General features: G+C 42.5%; 2 protein-coding genes across 5 annotated transcripts; both read right to left on the bottom strand.

Moving 5' to 3' along the window:
- Positions 1–889: 889 nt before the first annotated feature.
- LOC6551528 (synaptic vesicle glycoprotein 2B) lies at positions 890–10,647 on the bottom strand. 2 transcript variants are annotated; one of them, XM_001978440.3, is made up of 4 exons: positions 10,443–10,647; positions 4,475–4,648; positions 3,669–4,380; positions 890–2,922 (listed from the first exon to the last, which is right to left on the bottom strand). In XM_001978440.3, exons 2-4 carry the CDS (start codon positions 4,509–4,511, stop codon positions 1,782–1,784), a joined length of 1,890 nt encoding a protein of 629 aa, XP_001978476.1. In that variant the 5' UTR covers positions 4,512–4,648; positions 10,443–10,647; the 3' UTR covers positions 890–1,781. The 2 variants fall into 2 exon arrangements, with proteins under 2 accessions (XP_001978476.1, XP_026837669.1); XM_026981868.1 differs by lacking the exon at positions 10,443–10,647 and adding an exon at positions 6,813–6,900.
- A 10,352-nt stretch (positions 10,648–20,999) lies between these two features.
- Positions 21,000–23,678, bottom strand: LOC6551529 (60S ribosomal protein L17). Of its 3 annotated transcripts, none has more exons than XM_015155132.2 (3): positions 23,584–23,678; positions 22,421–22,511; positions 21,000–21,636 (listed from the first exon to the last, which is right to left on the bottom strand). In XM_015155132.2, the coding sequence occupies exons 2-3, from the start codon at positions 22,499–22,501 to the stop codon at positions 21,157–21,159; spliced, it is 561 nt and encodes a 186-aa protein (XP_015010618.1). In that variant the 5' UTR covers positions 22,502–22,511; positions 23,584–23,678; the 3' UTR covers positions 21,000–21,156. The 3 variants fall into 3 exon arrangements, with proteins under 3 accessions (XP_015010618.1, XP_026837950.1, XP_001978477.1); XM_026982149.1 differs by having other exon boundaries at positions 23,553–23,615; XM_001978441.3 differs by lacking the exon at positions 23,584–23,678 and adding an exon at positions 23,497–23,515.
- Positions 23,679–23,849: the final 171 nt, after the last annotated feature.

A 23,849-nucleotide genomic window follows, 5' to 3' on the forward strand; every position in this document is an offset into this window, starting at 1 on the left:
AGATATTATCGTAGCTTTTAAGAGAAGGCATACCCTGTATTCTTTTAAATTATTTATCAAGCCTCTAAGTAAATGTCTAAAATTAAATTTCCATTATGTTCTTCGGACTTTTCAGCGCAGATTTATGTGACAACATCAAGTCTTCTGTATTTCCGAATTAATGTCTTTATCTTCAGCAATTCAATTTTAAAACTGGAACATTTTCGCATTTATATCTCACTCATATGACGCAAATCAAGATACCATATTTTTATGGTATATATTTTATTGGATTTTTCCCACTTGCACGTGTTGATGCCCATTGGATCCATGATATACTATATTTTACTGCCCAGGGGAGAGTGGAAATGAGGGGAATTCTTCTTCGCCATTTGTTTGACCATTTCCATTCGTCGGCGAATTTCTTTGAGTGCTTAGCCCAGCAGACGTGCACATCCACTTCTGTTGAGTTTTGTTGAATAAATATGTACGTATAGGTATGTACACATGGGCTACCTTTGTTGAATCCGTGAGTCTGCGGATCTGGGCAATGTATTTATTTAATTAACGCTAATTCTGGACCGCTGGCCAGCTCCACGTCCTCCTCAATATTTCTCATTCATTGGGCAAATAAACAGAAGCCCGGTCGCGTGTTCCATTCGAAATTCGCAGATGTGCGACTGATTAAACTGATCTTGAATGGCATCGAAATTGGCGAGGAAGTACTATTTTTACAGATAGATACCCAATGTACTGGCCCCTTTGGTGCGAATAAAAGCGTTTTCTTTGTGGTTCGTTCTTTTTTATTAGGTTTTTTCTTTTGTATATATGTAGCGTAACTAAATTTTACAATTATTCTTTCACTTCCTGTGCTTTGGTCCTACATGACGAAAAAAAAAACAAAAAAAAATGGTTTTGATATATGTTTAATATATAGATAAAGTTATATACGTATGTGTTTTACATTGAATGCATTAATAATAGCAATAATAACAACAATAACGGACAGCAGCGGGACGAGAACGGTGTGTGATAGTATCATTGATTACATATTTATCGGTGCTTAGCCCATATCTTTACCGTTACTCAGCCCCTCTGCTGCTGCTTCAGCCGGCGCCGGCGCTTGCCAAATATATATTATTCTCTACATATCGTACAATACAATACATATACATCGATTGCTATCGATCCTACCTGCTATATCTTCTCGCTGGCTTGGGGTTTTCTTTGCTTATCATATTGGGCGATAGAATGCCATCCAAAAATGGGCAAGTATTCTCATTATATTTTCCTTCTTTTTCCCTTTTCTTTTTCTTTTTGATAAGGCCCGATTTTGACGTGGCTTTTGTTTCGCCCATTTCTGATTTCATTTTGTTGGTTCGTTTAAATTCCAATAGATGGATAGATATTTTTAGGGGTGGGGAAGGGGCGTTTAAAATTAGACACTCAATGAAAATCGTTATCGCTATCGTTAAATAATTACTGACGATACAAATAATCGTGTATTGTAGCACACACATACCATATATACACAGATAATGCCCGATCCTCTGGCGGAATGGGGCAAATGGAAATTACTTGTGGGTCGCGGGTGGGGTGGGATGGTTTTGTTAACTATTGTTGTTGATTCTCACGGGAAACTTAATAAGCCCAAAAGGTCCTGCCTTCAAGTTAATAACTATGATCCATTATCAACCATAATATCATAGCTCGAAACAAGACCTTGCAGGCTAGCAGTTTTATCAGAAGATTTTATGGGGTTTTTAGTTTTTGGCGGGGGGCTATCGTTAGTGATTAGTTGCTTAATTGAGTTCCTTGCGCGTCGTATTGGGCAACAGCAGGCACATGAGACCACCGCCGATGAGCAGACCCGACACGATGAACGTGGGCGATGGACAGTAGTTGTCCAGCAGCTGGGCAATCACGATGTTGCCAATGATGCCGCCCAAGCGAGCGGCCACCATCGAAATGGCCACACCGGTGGCCCTCAGCTTGGTGGGGAAAACTTCGGTGATGAGGCAGTCGAGCGCCGCATTGGCCGCCGAGATGGCGCCACTGAAGATGGCCGATACGACCAGGTTCTGAACGGAGCTGCGCACAAAGTACATCAGCGCCGAGCAGATGCCGGCGGTCATGGTGCCGGCGATGAGGAAGAACTTCCTGCCCAGCATATCCATGCCCAGGATGGCCAACAGATTGGCCGGCAGCGCCGAGGCCAGTGATATCAGCGATTCCATGAACACCGATTGCGGTATATCCGATGAGCAGGTGCCATTGTTGCTTTGCTGCTTCGCCAGGTTGACCACGTATTCCGTGACAGCACAAACGCCGGCCGACTGGTCCGGGAATGCCTTCTCGTACTCCTCGAAGCGATTGAAGAGCTCCGGGAACCACATCAACAGGCCGTAGTAGCCAATGTGGAATGTAAAGTTAATCGTGATCGAGACGATGGTGAAGCGCAATATGGGCGACTTGAACAGGGCGCGACTGTGGTCCACCATTCCGCTGATCATGCGGCTATACTTGTTCTTCACACTGCCATTGCTCTCCATCAGCTTCTCGTCCACCTCCAGGTCGTAGACCATGTACTCGTCCGGTCGGCGCTTCGTGTTCGTCACGAAAATGCCACGGAAAATGGCCAGCGCCCGATCCTTCTTGCCGCGCGTCAGCAGAAACTTGGGCGACTCGGGCAGATAGAAGAGCAGGAATCCCACGAGGAACGAAGGCAGTGAGCAGACCAGCAGGAAGATACGCCACGAGTTGTACGTAAAGTACTCTGTGGCGAAGCCAATCTGTCGCGGAATGATCAGCCAGGCCAAGCTGGCCACGAACAGGTTGCCAAACGTCCAGAAGGCGGCCATGAAGCTCAGCATGGAGCCGCGCTTCGCCTTCGGTTGGAATTCGGCGAAGTACGACCAGATCACAGGACCACTGCCGCCCAAACTGCAAATAAATAGGGGGGAAATAGATAGAGTTAAAGGCGAAAACTATTCGGTCATATTTAGATTTCATGAACAATTAACACAGTGCGTATACGCTATTTCTCAAATCATATATTGCGTATACGCCACGTTTACTAAATTCTACAGAAGGACATCAATTATACGAACATTTTTCGAATTCTTTGGATATTGATACACCAAAAATGTAGTATCATTTAGCACTCAATATCGGTGAGCATGAAAATATTGCGAAATAATTGTTGTCAGTTCGGTGCGGTAATTAGCAAACGATCGGCAAAAAATACAAAATATATATTGTTAAATATGGGTGAGCATTGGGGCAAACCGGTGACTAAGCGTCAATGTAACCCAAAAGCCAGGGGGCCAAGGCCTGAGATGAGATTTTCCATTCGCGAGCGGCAAATTCGATGGGGATTTGGGTGATCTGTTCGCGTTCGTTACATTTTGGGGCATTTCGATCGGACTTGCGGGATTCGAGCCTTTAATTAGCATAAACAGTCACGATATTGCGGCTCAAATATTTTGTTGTTATTCATAATAGAAGTAATTGAATTAACACCTTGCCCCGGGTCCGGGCCCGTGTGTCACTCGATCCACAGATCGATCACTGAATAATGATCCATGGCTGCATGGAGCAGCAGTATCACCTCATCGATTGACTATTTTTGAATGGCTCTCGTTTGCTTATTGTTATGACTTCAATTTAGTTGGATGGTAAATACTTACGCTGCACCATTGAGGAAGCGGAACAGCATGAAGAAGGAGTAGGTCTGCGAGAAGGACGAGGCAACGATGCAGAAGGCGTTCATAAACGAGATGACGATGAGGACCTTCTTGCGGCCAAAGCTGTCAGCGATGCTGCCCCAGAAGTAGGCGCCCACCATCATGCCGATGAAGATGATCGAGTTTAGCCAGCCCTTGGTCTCCGTGTTCAAATCCAGGTCACACTCAGCCGAGGGCAGAATGAAGGACATGGAGATGACATCCATTTCCTCGGACGTGCTGACCAATCCGCAGATGGCCAGCAGTATATAATGGAACTTGCCATAGCCGCACAATTCGATGGCCCTCTCGAAGTTGGCGACTATCGGGGCAGTGGGTTCCGGCAAGGGTACGGACTTCTTGCGTCCCTTGCCCCCCTTGCCGGGCGGCCCATGACCCCCGTGACCCCCATCGGGGGCGTCCCGCTCTACGTCCTGCTGCTTGCCATTGGCATGGCTGTCCGGCTCGTAGCCGCGATTGTCCGCCGCAAACTGATACTCCGGCTGCTTGGGTCCGGTGCCCAAGGAGTACGGCTGGATGATCGCTCGGTTGTCGATGTGCGAGGTCGCGTTTCCGGTGGCTGGTGCGATAGCCTGGCCAGTGGGATGGTTGCTTGCTTGGTTGCTTGCTGCGCTCTGGTTGTAGTTTGGTTGTAGTCCAGCTTCTACATTATAGGCTGTAAGTAGGGGGTTAACCAGGGGGTTAATGTGGCAGTTCTCATAGCATTATGATATTATCAAATATCCATTACTGTAATCTATATTACTTACATTCGCTTTTGCCCTTTGCGGAATCACCTTCTACCATTCTATAGTTCAGGGTTTTGTTGGCTTCTTGTGCGCGTAGCAAAAAGGAAATTGGGATTACTTGTTGGGGTTTTTTGGTGGCTTTTTGCTCTAAGCTCTGCTTAGATGGGTACAGTTGTGTCTGCCTCGCTTAGCGGTCTGCAATGAGAGAAAGGGATGGCGAGTGTTATCGATTTGTTAACCACAGATCGATCGTTCTATCGATCGATTGCTTCGACATGGGAGGAAAGTGGGTTAATTTAACGCAATTGGGCGGCAATTGAGCAGAATGAATGAACGATCTATTCATCGCGCCCAAGCGACATCGTAATTGATTAATAAAAAATTATGCCCGAAATAGTCGGGCACTGAAATTAACCGTAAGTGCCGAAGGCGTGAAAAAACCCCCATTTGGGTCGACAATTTTATTAATAAATAATTGGGGACCTGTATTCGTTGCGTATTTGAATGTCACTGTTCATGCTGTGGTGGGTGTTAAAAATATACATATATATATATGATAATATTTAGCGACTAAATATTTAGGGGGTATTTTTCTTAATTTACTATACTAATTATAATTGCTTTTCCCATGCACAAGTGCCCAGTTTGCAGCGCAGCGATTTTTGAGCATAGAGCTTATTGGTTTGTGGCACTCAATAAAAATACAAATACAAATAAATCAAAGCGAGCAAAGAGCGTCTTCCACTCGAACAGCTGGCTAATTAGGAGATTTGCCAATATTGAATTCAATTCGCAATTTATCGCGCCAATCTTTCACTTTATTCATTAGGCAGGAGCAACAACAATTACAAATGTACATCAGTAACAAATGATTCGTATTCGCAGTCGCAATCGCAATTGCAATCGCATTGAACCTGAAACTGAACCGGCCGTACGCATGTGCAATGAAGGAGAACAGGAACCAAAAGCGCAACGGCAAGTGCACTGAGAGAAATGCTGCTGGGAAAGTTGGCAAGTGATGGAAAGTAATCTTTTCCTTATTCTTAATAGTATGATAGATCAGAATGGATCTAAGAATATAATATCTATTGGCAGGATTAATATGAAATCATTTAGCCCTTTTTGCGTTGTGTAGCTGTCAGCGTTCGTCACTTGTGGGTGGCTGTGTTTCATTGCCACTGCGTTCCGTTCCGTTCCGCGCTCTCACTCGTTTGCCAAACGATAATCGCCAGCAATTAGCCATGTTTTAATATGAATATATGCTGATTTATGCCCTGGACGATCATTAAACCGCCTACGCTTCCGCAAGCCAGTGCCACATGGCCCTTCACCTGGCCTTCGTGCCAGTCCCAGATCCACTCCCGATCTTATTCCCATCCCCATTCCCAATCCATTTACCCCATCAAAAGTACAGTCACCGCTCCGGAGCCCTAGAGTCATTTAGGAAGTGCAATATAATTGTAAGCATATTAAAATGAAGTTTTCAACCGCTCAGTTCACTCGTTAAGTGTGCTCCCATAAACTTTCGAGTTGAACCATGATTATTGGCTCTAATACGACTCGAAAAACATTCCATCCATTGGAGTACGACTGTATAACACTGCTATGCTACGTATATATATATATATATATATTAGCGCCATAAAAACGCACTTGTTTCCAGTTTTGCTGTTTAACAAGTCGCATTAGAATGATTGTCTTTTTCAAGCGCAATTAAAGCAGCGCAACTGGAAAAACTGCGTGTGAATGGAATACCCCGGACTTGATGTGGTCCCAGCTTTATGCGAGTACTCGGTGCCCCAATGTCATCCGATGCATGTGTCGGATGCCCAGGGGAAAGGGGCTATGGCAAATGGGGATGGATTGGGTGGACCGTTTATGGTGCACGAAGCTTTGTTTTTGCACCTTTGCATATCTCAAATTAATTAGCACATAAAACGGAGACCCGGCTCTAGACTACGGACAACTACAGCCAGACGATGTGGGAATTGCTGAGCTACGAAGTCGGAATGAACCCGTAAAACTACAGATTTTCAACAAAACATTTGTGAGAATTGAACCTCTCAATCGATTACCGAACTAGTGCAAAAACAAAAATAAAACATGACTCAGATTGTTTGAGTTCTTTTTTAAAATGCCACTGTGAGCAATTCGAGACCCTTAAGTTTAGAGTTAAGTTTAATATCCCAAACATATTTGTTCATTGTTTCACTAATATGTACGCAATGATAACTTAAATTATATAATTTCCCATTTGTTTTCACTGCTATATCTGCCCTTTTTTGCTATATAGAATATTAGGTTGGTAAATATGCTAATTTGCCCCAACTTTGCTTTTTAATGATTGGAATTCCATTACCTGTTGGCTGTTTTGGAACTAAACTCGCTGTTTTTCGGGCCTTGTTGTTTGTATTTTATTCCTTGCGAATAATATATGTTTTTTATGTTTTTGTTGCACCGTTTAATATTTGTATTTATTGCGCGGCTACGCCCTGTATATTTCTTTTTAATTTTGCACTTGTTTGGTGTTTATGTTTGGTGTTTATTTTTACTCTAGTAAGTTTTAGAAAATTGCTCGTCAGCTCAAAGTAGACTGTTTGTGTTTTTGCTTATAGTGGATCTTGGCGTTGCTGGTGCGCGGAGTTCTCAACGAGGCTTGACAATTCTTGCAAACTGGCGAAAACATTAAAACCGTTGGCTGGCACACAATGGGCGAATGGCAATGGGCATCGAGAAATCGATACAATTTGTGCAAAAAACAATTACTTCTGGACGCTTTTCTCAACGGATCTTCTGCAAATTCGATTTTGCGAGCGGTTAGCGGTACGTCGGCGGTACTGTGAGCGGTCTCTCGATCAACGTTCGTGCACTTCAAGCGGTGGAAAGTATGTGAGCGACGTTCGACGGCCGCTTAAATACACAGAAATCGCATCCGCGGAACGGGCGGCAGTGGAACGCGGCTTATCACCCGCCCACCGCCCCCTTTTACCGTTTTCACTGCCTCGCTGTTCCATTCCCGCCGTTCCGCGGTGAGTGCGCGCGCTCGCTAATTGATATTCAAATTGCGATCATCGCCAAGTGCGACCAGCAATTGCAAATCAATTAAATGATAACGCTGAAGAAAGCAAATCAAAACAAGAAATGATCAGCCTCTGGTGAATTCTTCCAAAGAGCAAAAGTTAAATTCCCACTTATCATACGTGCTATATTTGAATTCATCATTTCCGAAATAGTGCAGAATGAGCAGTATTCAGAAATGAACCATATGTACTTATAGGGAAACTGATTACTAGTTTGGATCATAGCCAAAATTATATAAACTTCTCATAAGACAAGCTTATGAACTGGGTTCCCAAATTTACAGGAATCGGGTCACTCGGCTTATTAACAATAAGAAAACATTACCTAAGGTGCAAGGATTATTTTTAAGATGCCTATTGGAAAATTTCAAATCGTGATCGCCACGTGATCTACCTTGAGCCCGAAAAAAAAACAGTTGAGGTGAGTCAAGTTCGGTACAAATATAATGATAATCGCATAACGATAACTGAACTTAAACGTAACTGGCCGATCGGGTGACAAATCCGATGATAATTCGAAAATTCAACTTCGAATCCCTTTTTGCGAACAATTAACGGCAGCAGGCATCGGCTTAAGTGATGAAAAGAATTATACTTGAGACTTAATAGCGGCATTATCATTATTGTTCATATTGTTACATATAGCGGGCGAGTATATGTACATATAGCGATTATACGTATTGTTGTCACGGCGATTACTGATACTACCACTCGATCAGAGCGAGCAATGATCGTGTAAGCTGGCCATGTGACTTGTGAGCTTATAAAAAATGTAACCAAGTATTGGGATTTTCAAAACCTATATTGAGATGGACCTATATAATCGAACTGAACGCCGATCTATTAGCGCTTTAAAAGTGATGCAATTAGAGAAGCTCATTTATCATTATATCATGCGAAAAACGAATAACTGCCATAAAGTCGATCAACTTTGCCTAATTGCTTAATTGTTAGCCACACTTTGTTGGCGTTTTTTCGCCCAGTGAGTCATCAGAGTTTTCGGGATGTTTATGCGGGCGAAAGATCGCGAGCAAGGGAAAGCGCAGTGAAACCCGAGATGGTTACCTTCCACGAAAACGACGTGACACTCTCCAGAGTCAAGTGCAGATTGGGGCCTTGCATAATGGTCGATTAGTACGAACGTAGTCGTAACTTGACGCTAATTTGTAGTTGCTTCGTTTGGCAAATTATCGCACCTCTGACCCACAGAAGAGACACACAAAAGATTGGATGTCAGTGGGTTGCGGTACGTGTTCTTTGTTCGGTTCTCGTTTTCGCTTAATATTTGCTAACTAGCCGTTTGTTTAAGCCGCCCACAATTAATTTAATTAGATATTGTTGTCACGAAACGAACACGGCCAATTGAAAATTATGCTAGATGAGGGACAGCTTAATTACAATCGTAATAAAGCAGATATAAGCCCATTACAATTCAATGTATAGAATCGTAACGTTAAGAAGCCCATGATTGATATCTAGACTAAAGGTCAAATGGTTGCTGCCTTCGCTAAGTTCATTTTGGGCGTCTGTGACCATGGCTGAGTGTAATCTACAAACAATAACAGAGCCAACGAACACAGATGGGCCTATGTATATATACATATACGAGGAAATTTCATTTCCTACATATAGGGGTACCCACAAGTATATTCTATATGCACATTTATCTGTTCATATATGTATGTACTGGACAGGCTGTTGTTGCTGAATGTTAATCAAACTGCGTGCGCTGTGCTCGAAACTCGTTCGAATCGGTTTTTTATTTCCCCCACCGAGGAGAGTATCTTTCGACATCTTTCCGATCCGTATCTTCAATTGAACAGGCCAGCATTTGTGCGCTTCTTGCGATCGCTTCACAAACATTTCAATTAATTGACCACTTTCAATTGAAGACAATGTGCGATGTGCGAAACGAAAACAAAAGTCGCCAAGAGATCGTGAATATAACGAATCCGTATGGGAATTACGAGGAATTCCGAATTGGGTGTTCAATAAACAACGAAACGGATCGCTCTTTTCACAGATAATTCAAAACAAACATGACTAATACGATGGCTGGAGATTTTGTTGTTTTTGCCCTCCAGAGTGTGCGACTATGAGCCACAGTGAGCCCTCTCTGGACGCGATCTGCTGAGCTGACCCAGCAACAGTGCTAAAGATATTCCCGATTCGTATGATTCAGAGGATAAATAAAACTGCGGAAAGTGTATTTCATCATGGTCTTGAGACAGCAGCTCCAAGCTCTTGGCTCTAGAAAAAAACCCATCTGCATAAGTATGCTTTCTGAAGAACATTAGGATAATATCCTTTTACCTTTTAGATTAATTACCTTTCAGATAATATCCAGTACTTAAGCATCTGATATAAATGTATATATTTTTTGGGGGCAGAGCTTAGGGAGATTCTGTAAAGGGTGTTGCCCGAAAAAAGAATTCCATATTCATAAGGGGGCCTGAGATTGAAAATCTGGAAATTTCCAGGATTATGCATATTTGCATTAATCGGGCACAGGTGTTTGGCGCCTGCCTTCTGTTTTTTTAATCTGGTATTCATTTTGCCATCGATTTAAATATGTATATTGCGCTTTCTGCCTTGCTTATTCCACTTGTATTTTCCCCTTTTTTGCGAGTTTCGCGGGCGCGCAACAATTTAGTTTGCATAATTAATTTATGCGTATTTGTTATTTTCAGCTGTTACACCGTATTTCCAGCGCCAAAAAAAAAAAAAAAAATAAAGAAATAAAGAGTAATGTGGCCGGCAGCAAATAATTTGTTTTGTGTCATCCTGAATGTGAATCTTATTTACGAGCAACAGGAAGACTTTGCGCAGTCGACTGAATCACCATTGCCCATTGTATTATATCCTTGGGCATGGGGAGGTACATACTTAATTATCGGCGGGATACGCACCTACTACTGCTGTCCTTGTCGACGATGTCGACGATTTCAAACGGGTGTTTGCTGTGTGTTGTTTCAGAAGAGATCCGATGCACGGCGGTTGGACGAGTAGAAGAATCGGGCTATATAGATCACGATCACTGGTTGGAGGAGCTCCACGCGGCTCCAAGAGCGATTGGACAATGCGTTCCAAGTATCGTTGGGCCGGCGTTTTTATAAGCGCCAAACCACAGCCGCACAGCCCCGCCCCCCCGAACCCAGCCGCCCCTTTTACGGATTCGTTCTCGGGATGCTGCCTCTTCGTCGCTCTTTCGCGATCGCACAATCTCCGTGTGCCTGCCACTCTCGGGGCACTCGGCTCGCTTCTTAGCTTGTGTACACTCAGCTGCTTCTGCTTCTGCCTCTGCTTCTGCTTCTGTTGCTATTGCTATAGTTATTCTTTCTTATTTTATTTCTGTTTTTTTGTTTCTTTTGCCTTCATATTTTTTGTTGCTCTTGACGTTATCGCCAGCGGATCGAGATGGGGCAGCATCAGGGATGTCGCCCTCCGATGCTTATCACTTGGCTCTCGGCGGCTCTTATCTTCCGAGTGCTATACTCGTAATCGCAACAATGTGTACGGGTGTACGAAAATGACTGCAAGACCTGCAATCTTATGGCTCGCTGCGAATGCAATGCTCTTCCTTCATTGTAAAGCCTGTAATTGTCAATACCAATACGAAGTCTACACTGCTGGCATGGTCCTTTGCGCCGGATCGGGCGCGAATCGGTTACAAGCGGGTGAGCACATAAATCTCTAATAACATACATAATAAAAGGAAAGTTACGAGCGGACCTTAAGTAGTACATTTAATAATAATCAAATATATATGTATATACACATATTGAAGGTGATTCCTTTAACCGCAGTAGTTTATCTAAAGCTCCCTCGGACTATATATAAATCGCTTATGAATCGGTTAAAAAGATTTTCGTTACGAATCACTTAGTCATAGGGCAGCTGGACCTGAAGTCGATTTCGAAACGGGTATGAACCAGTTTAGCGATCGGTCTGCACCAGCTAAGCGCTGATCGTGCACCATAGCCTTTGCAACGGCCAAGCTAAACGAATGCATGATGGCTGAAACCCTGGCTAAACCAATCGAATTCCGAACTGAAAACGCTGCAGGGTCCAAATAATCGAGCGTCCCCAATATCCAGGCGCTACAGAAATAGCTCTACGAATATATATGAATTATGTGCGTGCGAACTCAGTGCCTCTCGTATTTTTTGTCGCCTCGAATGTGTCGAAATTATTTGCGTGCTTGTATTCCGCCCCCTCACTTCCCCCATAGGACCACCATTTCCTGGCGGCGGCAACAGATCTACGTCATATTTTATTCAGTTCCATAAAAAAATGATCTTTTTGTGTGTGCAAGGGTTTTTTCCGCAGCCAACAGCCATGAAAATGAATCGAAACCAAAAATTATGCTAGACTGCTTTCCATATCGTATAGATTTTGGACATTATTGGCAAAGAACGTGTATTTCCCAGAATATGTTTATGTCGCATAATGACGATAAACATATACATATAATATACATATATACATATGAAAAATATATGAAAACCAAATGCAATATTTGATGTTTCCCAAGTATTCCAGCATTCAAAATATACATTCAATAATTATCAATCCACAATAAACACTTAACAAAGAAAAATCAACATTTAGCAATAAATTTGCGACGTGCTACATTCAACATTGAAACAAACAATATGCATATTACGTGCAGCGTAACATTGAACATGCAACATTGAACTTGCAGCATTGAATTAGCACCATTAAATTAGCAACTTGGAATTTGCAACATTGAACTTGTAACATTGAATTTGCAACATTGAATTTAAAATATTAAATTTGCAACATTGAATGTGCAACATTGAATGTGCAACATCGAATTAGCATTAGGTAACAACGAATTAGGTAACATTCAACATTGAACAAAAAACATTAAAAATATCAAGAATTATTTGTCTACAATGTACTTTACATATGTAATAAATAAATGCCTGTGGGAATCTAGCTCTCATTGGATATATAGAAGAGTAGTTATATCTCACCGTGATTTTAAATTCTTGTCCTTCCAGACATTTATTACATATTATTGCATATTTATTGAAAGAGATATATCGAAGCATTATAACGTTCAAAATATGATTTATAAAAAATTTATGTTATGTGAGATATACTTGAAACTAGGATATTATCATATAAAACACAGGGAGAAACTTTTTAGGTTTTTGCCCTATAATCCGACAATATTTGTAAATTCGGTGGCTGGGTGCCGCCGACTGCAATATAGATCGGCTAAAAATAACTGGCTTTACTTTTTCATCACTCATCTTTCGCAACTCCAAGTGAATCCCAAATAAATATTGGCCCAGCCGCCAACCGTTCGTCCAAGTTCAGTGGTGTTTGCCCGCTTGTCATCACTTCCAGTCGCTTGTCTGTCCGTGTCAGCCAGGCCTCGTGACCTGGCCATCTGATATTGTTTTCTCTTCACTCTTTTGTATTTTCATTTTTTTTTTGTACTTTTTGGGCAAGCCAACGTGTGTTCTTTGCCTGCCAAGGCCCGTCTCAAACGCCACCAAAGTCAACTCCCAAACCAAGCAGGCAGCAACCATCCCGATCCCCCGATCCCCAGATCCCCAGATCCCCAGATCTCCATCTCCAGATCTTCTGATTTTGATCGCTATGTACACTGCTCCTCATGTGGGACTGACGTCAGTGGAAATTTGTGTAGACTTTATGAGGCTGCGGCTTAAAGTTGTTGATGTTTTTTTGTGAATGCTGCCACTGGGGATTTATGGGCCACCTACACGGAGATACTCCCCTTATCGGCGGACCGTTTGCCAGGCATAAATCTGCCTACTCTGGCACTTCTGCGCCATCCCCTTGCTATGAGTTCTCTGGGGGCTTAGCTTAAAAGTATGCAAAAAGTATGTACATATAATGGAAACTGCAATCATGATATCTCACTAAAAGAGCCAAATGAATTGTTGATATGCCACTTCCTTATTTGTATATTCATTGGCAAGAAAAAAAAAAGAACTCTCGTTCCCATCAATTGACAGAACATAGTACCTCGGTAATTTTAGGGGTACGCACTGCACTGATCTCGCCTTGAACCCTCCGCACATAAATAGATTCAAGATCATAGGCGAATTCTTGATTGGTTTTCATCTCCATAAAGAGGTGAGTTTGATGGGTTCTTCCATTTGTTTCCAAGAAGATCTAGTCCATCTAATAAAAAAAACTCGGGCGGCTCAGTGGAATCTACCACAGTGATGTTCAGAGTTAATATCTAGCTTATCACTTCCACCTCAATGGTCTATCTTTAGCTTTACGATCTGTCATTTCGTTGAGCCACAACATTATAACGTTCAAAACATCAGCATTATAATTGGCTTAGCGGTGGCTTTTTCTAATACTCTTGTTTACAACTTCTCCACTGACGCACAGAGAATTCCTCGGGTCACGTGCATTTAAAGTGCCAAGTCACTTTTGGCTACGCAGTGTCTATGGTCCATCTGCCCCTGCCACTGGTATCCCCATAATGCCACTACATCACCCCTTTCTGAGAAGCCCCATCTGCTGAGTGAACGCGCTCAGCTCGCAGCTCAGGCTTGATTAATCATTGCATGCTCAATATCAATTAAGGCAAGGGGAAAAATACAAGATCGGCTCTATATAGAGGGTCCATATGACAGGAGGGGGACAGAAGACCCCGCATCCAATGGGCTAAAGAGAGAGGAGCATACCCGATGACTAACCATGAGGCTTAAGCAGAAATCAATTCAGTGCCCAATTTCAGCGACATCGGTGGAGAGGAAAACAACTGAAGAACGTGAGGCACGTTCTGCATTCTACAGTCTACAGGCTACAGTCTACAGTCTCCAGTGCGAACCGGTTAGAACCAATGCCAATCAACACGATAAACCTTAAAGGCAGCTACGGCATCTAAAAAGAGCAGTTAAAAGAGGCGAAAACGCGACGAGTTCTTCAGCTCCGCAGATAATTTAGGAAGCGTTTCCTATGAAGCATCATTATTGGGTCAGTATTACGGATATTTTAGATTTCAAAGAATTAACACATTATTAAGGGCTTCTGCAATCATTTTCCATTCACTGTATAAATCTACAATATACATACGTGTATGTATGCCATATGTAAAAACTATAAATTGATTTAATACAAAACCACATTATTTATAAATCATTTGTACATTTTGAAAATTGAAACGAATTGCTTTCGGAAATGATAAAAATAATGAGAATAAACTTAATGTTGCCTTTGCTGTTATCGCTTGGATTCTTTTTAAACATTTCTTTATTATTAGTAAAACGTAAACATCTAATGTTAGTTTAATTTAGTATTGCTCCGCATTTCCTACGAGCAGTACCCATATGAAGAAAAAGTCTAGTTGCTCGTACAGTACAGAATGAATTCTTTTTGGCTTTAGTATTATTTACAGAGTTTTTCCGAGCAGGCAAAACCACCTGGTTACTGAATTCTACTAGTTCGGAAGCCTTCATTGCATCAATTGGAAGACGATCTCGATCTCGAGCTGAGTAGCTGGGGAACTGAGGAACTGTCTGCTTGAGTGCATTTCCATTGCGGAGAGTTTTTCTATTTGCATTTCCATTTTTGATTTTCACTTAATTCCATTGGCGAACTGGTTTGTGGCGCCCGAGCAGGTACAACAATGGATATGACAACAATTAGTTGATGCCACATGTCGCCTCGCTCTTTGTTCGCTGCCTTGTGCAAAATAGATATTGCAAAATGCCCAAAACCACTTGTTTTGCTTTGTTTGGTTGGGCTCTACGCGGCTTTTGTTTGGATTTTTATGATGTCTAAAGCTGTCGGCGCGGGTAATTTGATTTAAAATGTTTATCTTGATTAGGGCCTTTCGCTGCTAATGTAATCGAGGCACCACATACACAGCTACCACTACTTGATATAGCTACTGGATCCACAACGGCGCTACACGCGCCAACCGAAGGGCCATAAAGAGTTGAACAAACGAACGAGGCCCTCAACTCAACTGGGTGACTTTCGGCGCAAAACATATATAGCGGATATATGTATGTACATATATACACATTTATTGCACATGCACATCTAGTTATTTGCATGCTTGTAACCCCGGCAGGCAAAAAAATGTATTTATAAGTCTACCCACTTGAATGTACTATTTGTTAGCTAAATACTGGCAATAAGGTGGGCAATATATGAAGTGGGGGCAAGGAGAGATCGACGACGGTGCTAGAGAAAGTGTCAGATTGGTGACCCCGAACCGCCTGAAAATGCTTACGTGGCAGGTTTTTATGAGATTTCCCTGTCTCGTTATTTGTTATTTGTTTGCTAAGTGCACAGGAAAAAAAAACATTATTGACTACTCAATTTTCGCATGCTGTGCCAAATAAGTTATTACGATTCAATCAATATTTAACATATTTATTTAAAGCTAATGTGTGGTAGGCAACTTTAAGCTAACACGGCGTTTCGTATTTGTTACAATGTACGTGTACGTGTGTCATAATTCATATAAATCTTATTAAATCATTTGATCATTATGGACACGTTTTATTTTCAATGCATTGGGGCGACCGAAGAACTAACAAGAAAAGCTACTACTTTTTGCACTTGGTCTAAGTAGCCATTTCTGTTATTTCAGTACAAATACGCCCCTTTTGAATACGTGATTGCAATTATGCAGCTAATTAAACAACAATTAAAGCAGTTGCATTCGCAGCCAGCAGAAAAGAATTAATTCCCTGCACTGCCAGCACAGACTGTATCTGCATGCGAATCTCAATCTGAATCGGAATCCGTCTATATCTGACGCTATATCGAAGAGCTTTGCTCTGACCCAAACCAATTCAAATCGGTTTGAGCCGCCTCGCCGCCCCCCAAAATCGAATAAACGCGCGAGGGCGAGGCAGAAAATAAACAAATAAATAATTATGGCGGAGAGCGATGTATATGCGCTTTATTTTTAAGCATGCCTTGAAGGAAATGTTTGCCCAGCCGAAAATAAAGCGACTGGCAAATTTCGGTTTTTTAAAAGTGGACGTGTTTTGAGGTTCAAGACCATTTGTGCGTCGTTTGGGATACATCGATTTATAAATACATCTAGATAAACCTGTAGTATAATCATTTAGCCATCCGAATTTTGAGCACTTCCTGGTACTTTTGATGTGATGCATGTGTTTGTTTTACAATGAGGCAACAACTGTCTGACCTTTCTGCTTCCACAGCCACCACAATCCTATGGGTAAGAACCCCTAAAAATGCCGACACGTTTCTCTTGTCTTATCTGAGAGCAAATATTTTGATTAAATTGTAATTTCCTTGCGCTTGCATTTTATTTCTGTTACAGCGATCTGTCATAAGAAATGCGCCGCTGGTGACTTAACTTGTTTGATTGCCGCCACTGCAAACAAATATGCATGTTTTTGATGCGAAAAATGCAAATCAAGTGCAATCAGCATCGATTGAATAGCCAATTGGTTGTGAGCCAGTAGTGGAAAATCGGGAAATCGGTGTGAAAATGCAGAAATGCTCAATGTGCCACTGGGCGTATACGCAATTTATTGCTAATGCCAATTGCATTGACTTTGGGCATATAATCTGTATAAATCGACATGACTGTAAACTTACCTCTTCGTGGTAGCGGTGGGCGTGGCAATGATGAAGTCTCGTTATCGGCGCCTTTTCCGAGTCCTTGTTATCGGTTTTATCGTTATCTTGCCGATTGACCTCCGATATTGCTTCCATTCAAATAGTTATCGCTGATTTCTGGTGTCGTCGACTTTTGTTATGTTTTGACGTGTTTTTTTTGACGCAATTATCTGACTCTGAAACCCATAGAATGAAATCGTCATCATCGGGGCATTCTTATCTAAGTATCCGAATTTGCACATGCGATCGGATCAAGAGATCCACACGATCGACACGTTTCACCCAATTCTACCCAACAGCCAAAATATAAACAATTCGCAACACGTGAATCTTGGATTTTCATGTGGCCCCCAGAAAGCGAAAGTCTGTTGTGCGAAAGAGTGCGCAATACAATAGGCAGAACGAGACGGAATGCAAGGAAAATTTGTTTTGCCAAAATTGAAAATGGAAAAACTGATTCAATCTTGTTTATTTCGGACAGCCAACGGGTGAGTCTGTCTGTTATTTCGATCGTTTTTAGCACTTATATATGTACTTCGTTTTGTTTATGTTTATGTTTTTTTATTTTTTTTTATTTAAAATTTCTTCGTGTCTTACGCACAGAAAATGTGCCCTGTCTGCGATTCTGTAGTTCCTATTGACAAGCCATTCGAAAGATGTCCCAAGGAAGAGGTATTTCAAAATTTTCCTTTAGCCCAAGCGGGTAAAGTTTCCAACCGGTTATACCGGTTGCAACCGGCTATACCGCTTCATCTCTGGAACTATGAGTTTTCAAACTGAACTGTTGCCGAGAGCTATTTCCGTCAACAACAAGTGCCGTCCTTAGGGTCTATATTTGAATCTCTTGCATGGGAAAATGATGTGCCCCAGTGACGCAGCACTTCAGCTTCGCTGATGGATGATTTACACCACCTATGTATTTATTTATATATGCATCCGACTCGGAAATCCGTCTGTCCTTCTGATGCCGATGGGAGGTCAAAGTGCCGAAAGAGAGATGATCAGATAGAGAAGAATTCGAATCGGGAAGGTGGAACAGACCTGTTCGGTCTGGAATGGGCCAGATCAGACCCAACATTCTATGAGTCTGTGGTAAAAATACACACTCTTCAATGCTGACGTTGAAATTGGGTGACGTCTTGTTCGGCTATATGGCTATCTGGCATAAATATGTATATATACGTATATATCCACCAGATCGGTGCGTGATGGTGGACAAAATGAGCTAAATGCTCGCCCAGCCAGTCTGCTGAACTCGGATTCGGATTTGGATGCCATTCGGACATTCCTGAACCGGACGGACACGTGCGACCTGGCCAGTAGCGAGTACTTCCCCTGCAAACAGGCCTTATTTATCGGGGGTGCTGGTCCAATTCGAATTAGCATGCAAATACGAGGAGAAACAACGGCCAAGTGAAAATATTCCCACAATTTAAATGCAAATTTCGAGTAAACAAACCCAGGCGCACAATATTTACTTGTCTGTTATTTTCCATGCTGAATATGAAATGATATATCAATCAAATTATATGTAAATATTGCAAAAGTTCTCCGCCCTTAATGGCAAAACGCAGCGATCGCTGGTACAGTCTGCATGGCGAAGGGTCAACGCTGCGATAACGATAACCTATCGGTGAACCCTCCACACTACGCAATTCAGCTTAAATCCTTACTTTGTGGCTGTTTTCCGCTTTGGCTAGTGCCTATCGTGTTCGATCCTACTTGTTTTTTGATTTTTATTTATATTAAAATTTTGTTTTAATTGATTTTCGGTATGGGAAACAAAGTTTTCCGCTGTTTTTCCAACTTATACGATTTGTTAATGCTTTCGCGCTGAAAAGTGTTTATAATTTGGAGTCTTGCCAGGTGCTTTAGTGGTTCGATTTGCTTTTTATTTGCTTGGTTAATGCTTGTTAATTTTGTTGTATATGTGTTTTGTTTGCCTTTAGTTGTTATTCATTTATATTGATTTCTTCACGCTCTAGAAACGCTTGCGTTTAAATCGCTCTCAATGGGAATCGAATGAGGATCACTAAACGATTTATTTTCATGTGTAATTTTTATTACGCGCTTTGGATTGCTTTTAACTATTATTCGTATATTTATTTCTATTTCTGTTTATTTTTGTTTATTTATTTTTTTTTATTGATTTTTTGATTTTTTCAGTATCGGATAATCGCAGATTTCGTGTGCTAATGTCGCGGCTTGAACTTTAAAACTGAAAACGAACGAATTTCAGATGTGATGTTTCGCATTGTTTAGTGCGCTGTGCGGGAGCTCTATTGTTGTTGTTGTTATTGTATTATGTTTACTACTGGCTAGGTGCAGCACGACAGCGACGCCGGCAGAATCCCAATCCGAATCTGAATCCCAATCTCACCGATCCCAGCCCCCAGCCGCAAGCCCCTGGACGCCCCGATGCCGCCACCAACCCCATAGATCCATCCATCCATCCCCGATCTCAGTCTCACCCCGCCATTCGCGCACCGCCCATTCCCATCGAATGTCTCCCCACAATGGAGCGCTCAATGAGCTTGAGTGTCATCCACTTAGGAAGCGCCAACCACTGAACTCGCCAGCAACAGTACCAAAAAATACAACAAGTACAAAATAAAGCAGAAAAAAAATCCAAAAATACAACAACCACTACAGCAATGAACTGGGGACGGCGGCAGAGGTCGATGTCGACGTCGCAGATGATTATAATACAATGGACGAGATAATGCGAGCGATCATGTAAATTAGATTTGTCTCAGTTCGGACGACGTTAGGTTTAGGTGTATCTGAATCCAAGCTCAGCAAGAAGAAGATCCCCAAAGATCAGAACGATCGCCAAGAAAAGCAGAAACAAAACCCGACATTTATTGCATTATGCCGCTCAAGTGCTCTTCGTTGAGTCCGAATGCTGGGATGCTTTTATTTCCATCTTTTTCTCGGTGGGTTGCTTCTTCAATGGAATTGATATCAAGCAGGGCTTGTGGGCGTGGCATTCCTCCAGCGAGTGATTCAGTAGGCAAAAAAAAAAGAAAATAGACAAAAACAGGGAAGAGAGCTCACCAAAATAATAATAATACGAAATACACTGGCCACAGCCAGAGGCAGAGCCAGAAGCTCAGCAAATTGAAATAATTCAATTAATTTGCATTGTAAGTATAAGTACGGCTGAATTGTAATCAAAGAAAATGTGGGGAGGCTGGTAAACGAGTGCGCTACAATGAAATCAGTTTAAATGAATATGCCAAGTGGCCACTCGAAGGCAATTGATGCAAGTGAATGCGCGCAAAAGCCACCGAACATTCCACAAGAGCTCTGCGGAAGGAAATAGACTGAATATGTTCGCTGTTGATCGGCAAAACGTTTTTCAAATTCAAATAAACAGCGCGCTCAACTGGCTAGCTGTCTGAAGCTCGCTGTTGCGTAACTCGATCTTGGCTAATATCGATACACCAATGCGTAAGGTGTCCCCGCTAACTTAGAAGTACTAGCTAAGGATGGTGAATTGGCTAAATGCCAATGCACACTGCAAAAAACAACCATATCTTTAATATACAGATATCAATCTACATCTACAATCTGCATATATGTTGCCAAACTAAATTTAGAATTTGTAAATTCTATGAATTATATTGTATTATTATACAACCAAGAACTGGCCGTCCTATTCAATCTAAGTCTCTCAATAGCTTTAAAATATAGCGACCTAGAAATTGCCAAAACCTAACCCTAAGCCCCATTTTTAGTTCAAGTCAGATGTACGAAAACAGCAATTCACTTTATTGCTCTCCTAGCCTAGCAAAAAAAAAAAGAAGTGGGTCGAGTTTAAAGCAAAACGCATAGCATTTCCAGGTGGTCAATTCTGGGGGCTTGTGCTCTGTATTCTCCACATCCGCGACTTCATCTCGTCGCACAATAATTGGTATTAAGTTTAGGATACAAAAAAAAAGAATGGAGCTTCAGTTGTTGTCACCGGCTTGGGCGGCTGGCCCAGAACACATTTTATTCAGAACGCAACATCTTCTCCTTTTGGCGCTGCAGCTTCTTCTTGGAGAGCTTCTTCTTGGTGGGCTCGTCATCGGTGGCCTTGGAGACGACCTCCTCCTTCTCGGTGAGGATGACCTCGACGTGGCACGGCGACGACATGTAGGGATTGATGCGACCATGGGCACGGTACGTGCGGCGACGCAGGCACTGGGCGCGGTTCACCTGAATGTGGTGGACGACCAGACGATCGGCATCCAGACCCTTGCAGTCAGCGTTGGCCTCAGCGTTGCGCAGCAGCTGCAGCAGGAACTCGGCGGACTTCTTGGGCCAGCGACCCTGCGTGGTCTTCCATTGCTTAGCCTGGGCACAACGACCGACTCCGCCGTTGAAGCGACGGAAGGGCACGCACTCCTTCTGGTCAATGACGGCCTTCAGGTAACGCTGGGCACGGCGCAGGGGCATGCGCTTGATGGCCTGGGCGGTCTCATGTGTGTTCTGTAAAATGAGGAAATGATCTTTATCAGTTGCTGATACATAATGGTGAATGTGATCGTAAGTCATTGGTAGGAAGTACTAATATTTTGTGCCAAAGTTCAGGTAGAGACGCGAGCATTGATGGCCAACACGCCGCTGTTTTACAGTGGCTGGGGTTTGCTTTGGGCACAGCTTTCAATCGGTAATCCTCCATGGAGGAGAAGCACCTGGTTTAAAACTGTGCCCATGTAGGGGAAGAATAAATCATAACTAATATCATGTTGTGCCAATGGCATAAAACTATTGGTTTTCTTTTACAAGTTATCAGCTTGGCCGATGATCTTTGGTTGGCTAACTAGTGATATGAGCTTGATTTAGTGGATTCCCCGATGGATTTCATTAGCAGATTCATTTGTAGATCTGTGCCAGGCTACAGGTAGAGACTAGCTCATTGAAAGCAGCAGGCCGCTGTTTTAGCAAGGCTTTGGTTTCGCTCTGGGCACACGTATCGTCAGCAGTTGTCCGGGATGGAGCAAGCGCCTTTTGAAATGGGCATGCCGAAACACTTCAATGAGATTCTTGGAGATGCTTGGTTGTCGGCGAGATTTTAGAAGAGGGCGTCCAGAGATTCGGGACTTGGCACTCAGCTGATGAACTCGTCCATTTGGAGGATTCTTCTGGCAGCAATGCAAAAGCGAGATGCTGCACAATCGGCTGGCATTCACTGATTTAAGCTGCGGAATGCGATATGCGGTATCCCCTGGATGGCCCAGGTTCCATTGATTCATCTGGGTAGGATTCTCACCTTGAAGTGCACACGTAGATTGGGCCCGCGCGCCTTGCACGACTTGGCCACGTTGTCTGACTCGCGTGAGTAACGGCCCATTTTTCAATATCTGCAAGGAACATGGGCAATTAGTATGATATCTTATTAAAATACATGACAAAATAGCACATCCGGTCAAGATAATCGATAGCATGCAAGAGGAATTTTAAATGGATTCTAATGTAAGTTCATGTTTACTTTCAATTATTATCCTAGCGCGTTTCTTGAGACGCTTCATAAGTATTAGCTATAAAGTGTCACAGTTTTCGACAAAAGTATTAATAGGGATTTTTAAACAGCTGTTGCAAGCTAAATCAATAATGCTCAGTTAGTTAGTCCAACTACGCTTTTGGTTGCTGCTACTATTATGCTGACCGGCATTGTACAATACGCAAAATGCGAGATTTTCGCCCATTCCTTGCTCATTTTGGAAAGCAACCTAAGTACGCTGGCGGTCGTGTGTAAATCTTTTAATAATATAACCAATTTTAACCACGGTTTTTTATACAAAAACGCGGCAATCAAAACACGTGCAAAATGAGCGAGAAAAAAAACTAAGCGGCTGCCTGTAGCCTGTATGTGTGTGTGCGTGAGTGAGTGAGAGCGCATGTGTGTGCTCCTGTAAACAACAACAATTCAGCATGAATTCTGCATGTCGAATTCCTTTGAACCGCCTAATTTGTGCATTTAATTGAGGTAGCACTTCATTTGAATAATTTAAATACTTTTTAGAAACACTATTCACACACAGGCACACGCACACTCCACACACAGACACAATGACAACACACGCATTTCTCGAACATTTTACACTATATATTTCACAGAAAAAAAAGGTAATGCCATCAAGGCATATATTATCATGATCCATATCATGCATTTGATTGTTTACATGGTGCAACTTTCAGTTTCGACCCGCAGGCCCACAGTAAAAAAATATGTAAGAAAAAAATTGGTGTTGAAGTAAACGCATTTTCTGGCCGGCCAATTCGGCGTGTTGATTTCTACCAGCCAGAATTGCGCCGCAAACACCATTAGCACGACCGCAAACGTACCGCAATGCCCTGGCTACAAGTAAATGAGTTTTGAAACGTTTTAAGTGGCAATTTACGGAAAATAACTCGCTGGGCACATGCACTCACCGGAAACGTGGAACGAAAAAGAAAGGAAATGGCAGTTTCAGTGTTTGAAATCGAGTCACATTAGAGTGGCCAGCTGGCGGTAGCAGCAAGTGGCTATAAATAGGCCTGTAATCCCTGGTTTATTACGGACTCAAGCCAAATGCTGGACCCCTGGTAATATCTAACAGAAGTGCTTAGAGTGTGATAGTGTTGGCAAGCGAAACGCATAGAGGGATGGATGCGATGGTTCAAAGCCCCGCTGAGCTTAGCGATGGCTCACATCATCC

The sequence above is a fragment of the Drosophila erecta genome, unplaced genomic scaffold (genome assembly GCF_003286155.1).
Source record: "Drosophila erecta strain 14021-0224.00,06,07 unplaced genomic scaffold, DereRS2 tig00000126-arrow-pilon, whole genome shotgun sequence".
Taxonomy (NCBI): Eukaryota; Metazoa; Arthropoda; class Insecta; order Diptera; family Drosophilidae; genus Drosophila; species Drosophila erecta.

Excerpts from the sequence above, each read along its gene's own strand:
- LOC6551528 (XM_001978440.3), bottom strand. The coding sequence starts at position 4,511 with ATGGTAGAAGGTGATTCCGCAAAGGGCAAAAGCGAAT. Across the intron at positions 4,381-4,474 it reads CGCAAAGGGCAAAAGCGAAT|CCTATAATGTAGAAGCTGGA; the intron begins GTAAGTAATATA and ends CCCTACTTACAG. Across the intron at positions 2,923-3,668 it reads CGCTTCCTCAATGGTGCAGC|TTTGGGCGGCAGTGGTCCTG; the intron begins GTAAGTATTTAC and ends ATTTATTTGCAG.
- LOC6551529 (XM_015155132.2), bottom strand. The coding sequence starts at position 22,501 with ATGGGCCGTTACTCACGCGAGTCAGACAACGTGGCCAAGTCGTGCAAG. Across the intron at positions 21,637-22,420 it reads ATCTACGTGTGCACTTCAAG|AACACACATGAGACCGCCCA; the intron begins GTGAGAATCCTA and ends CTCATTTTACAG.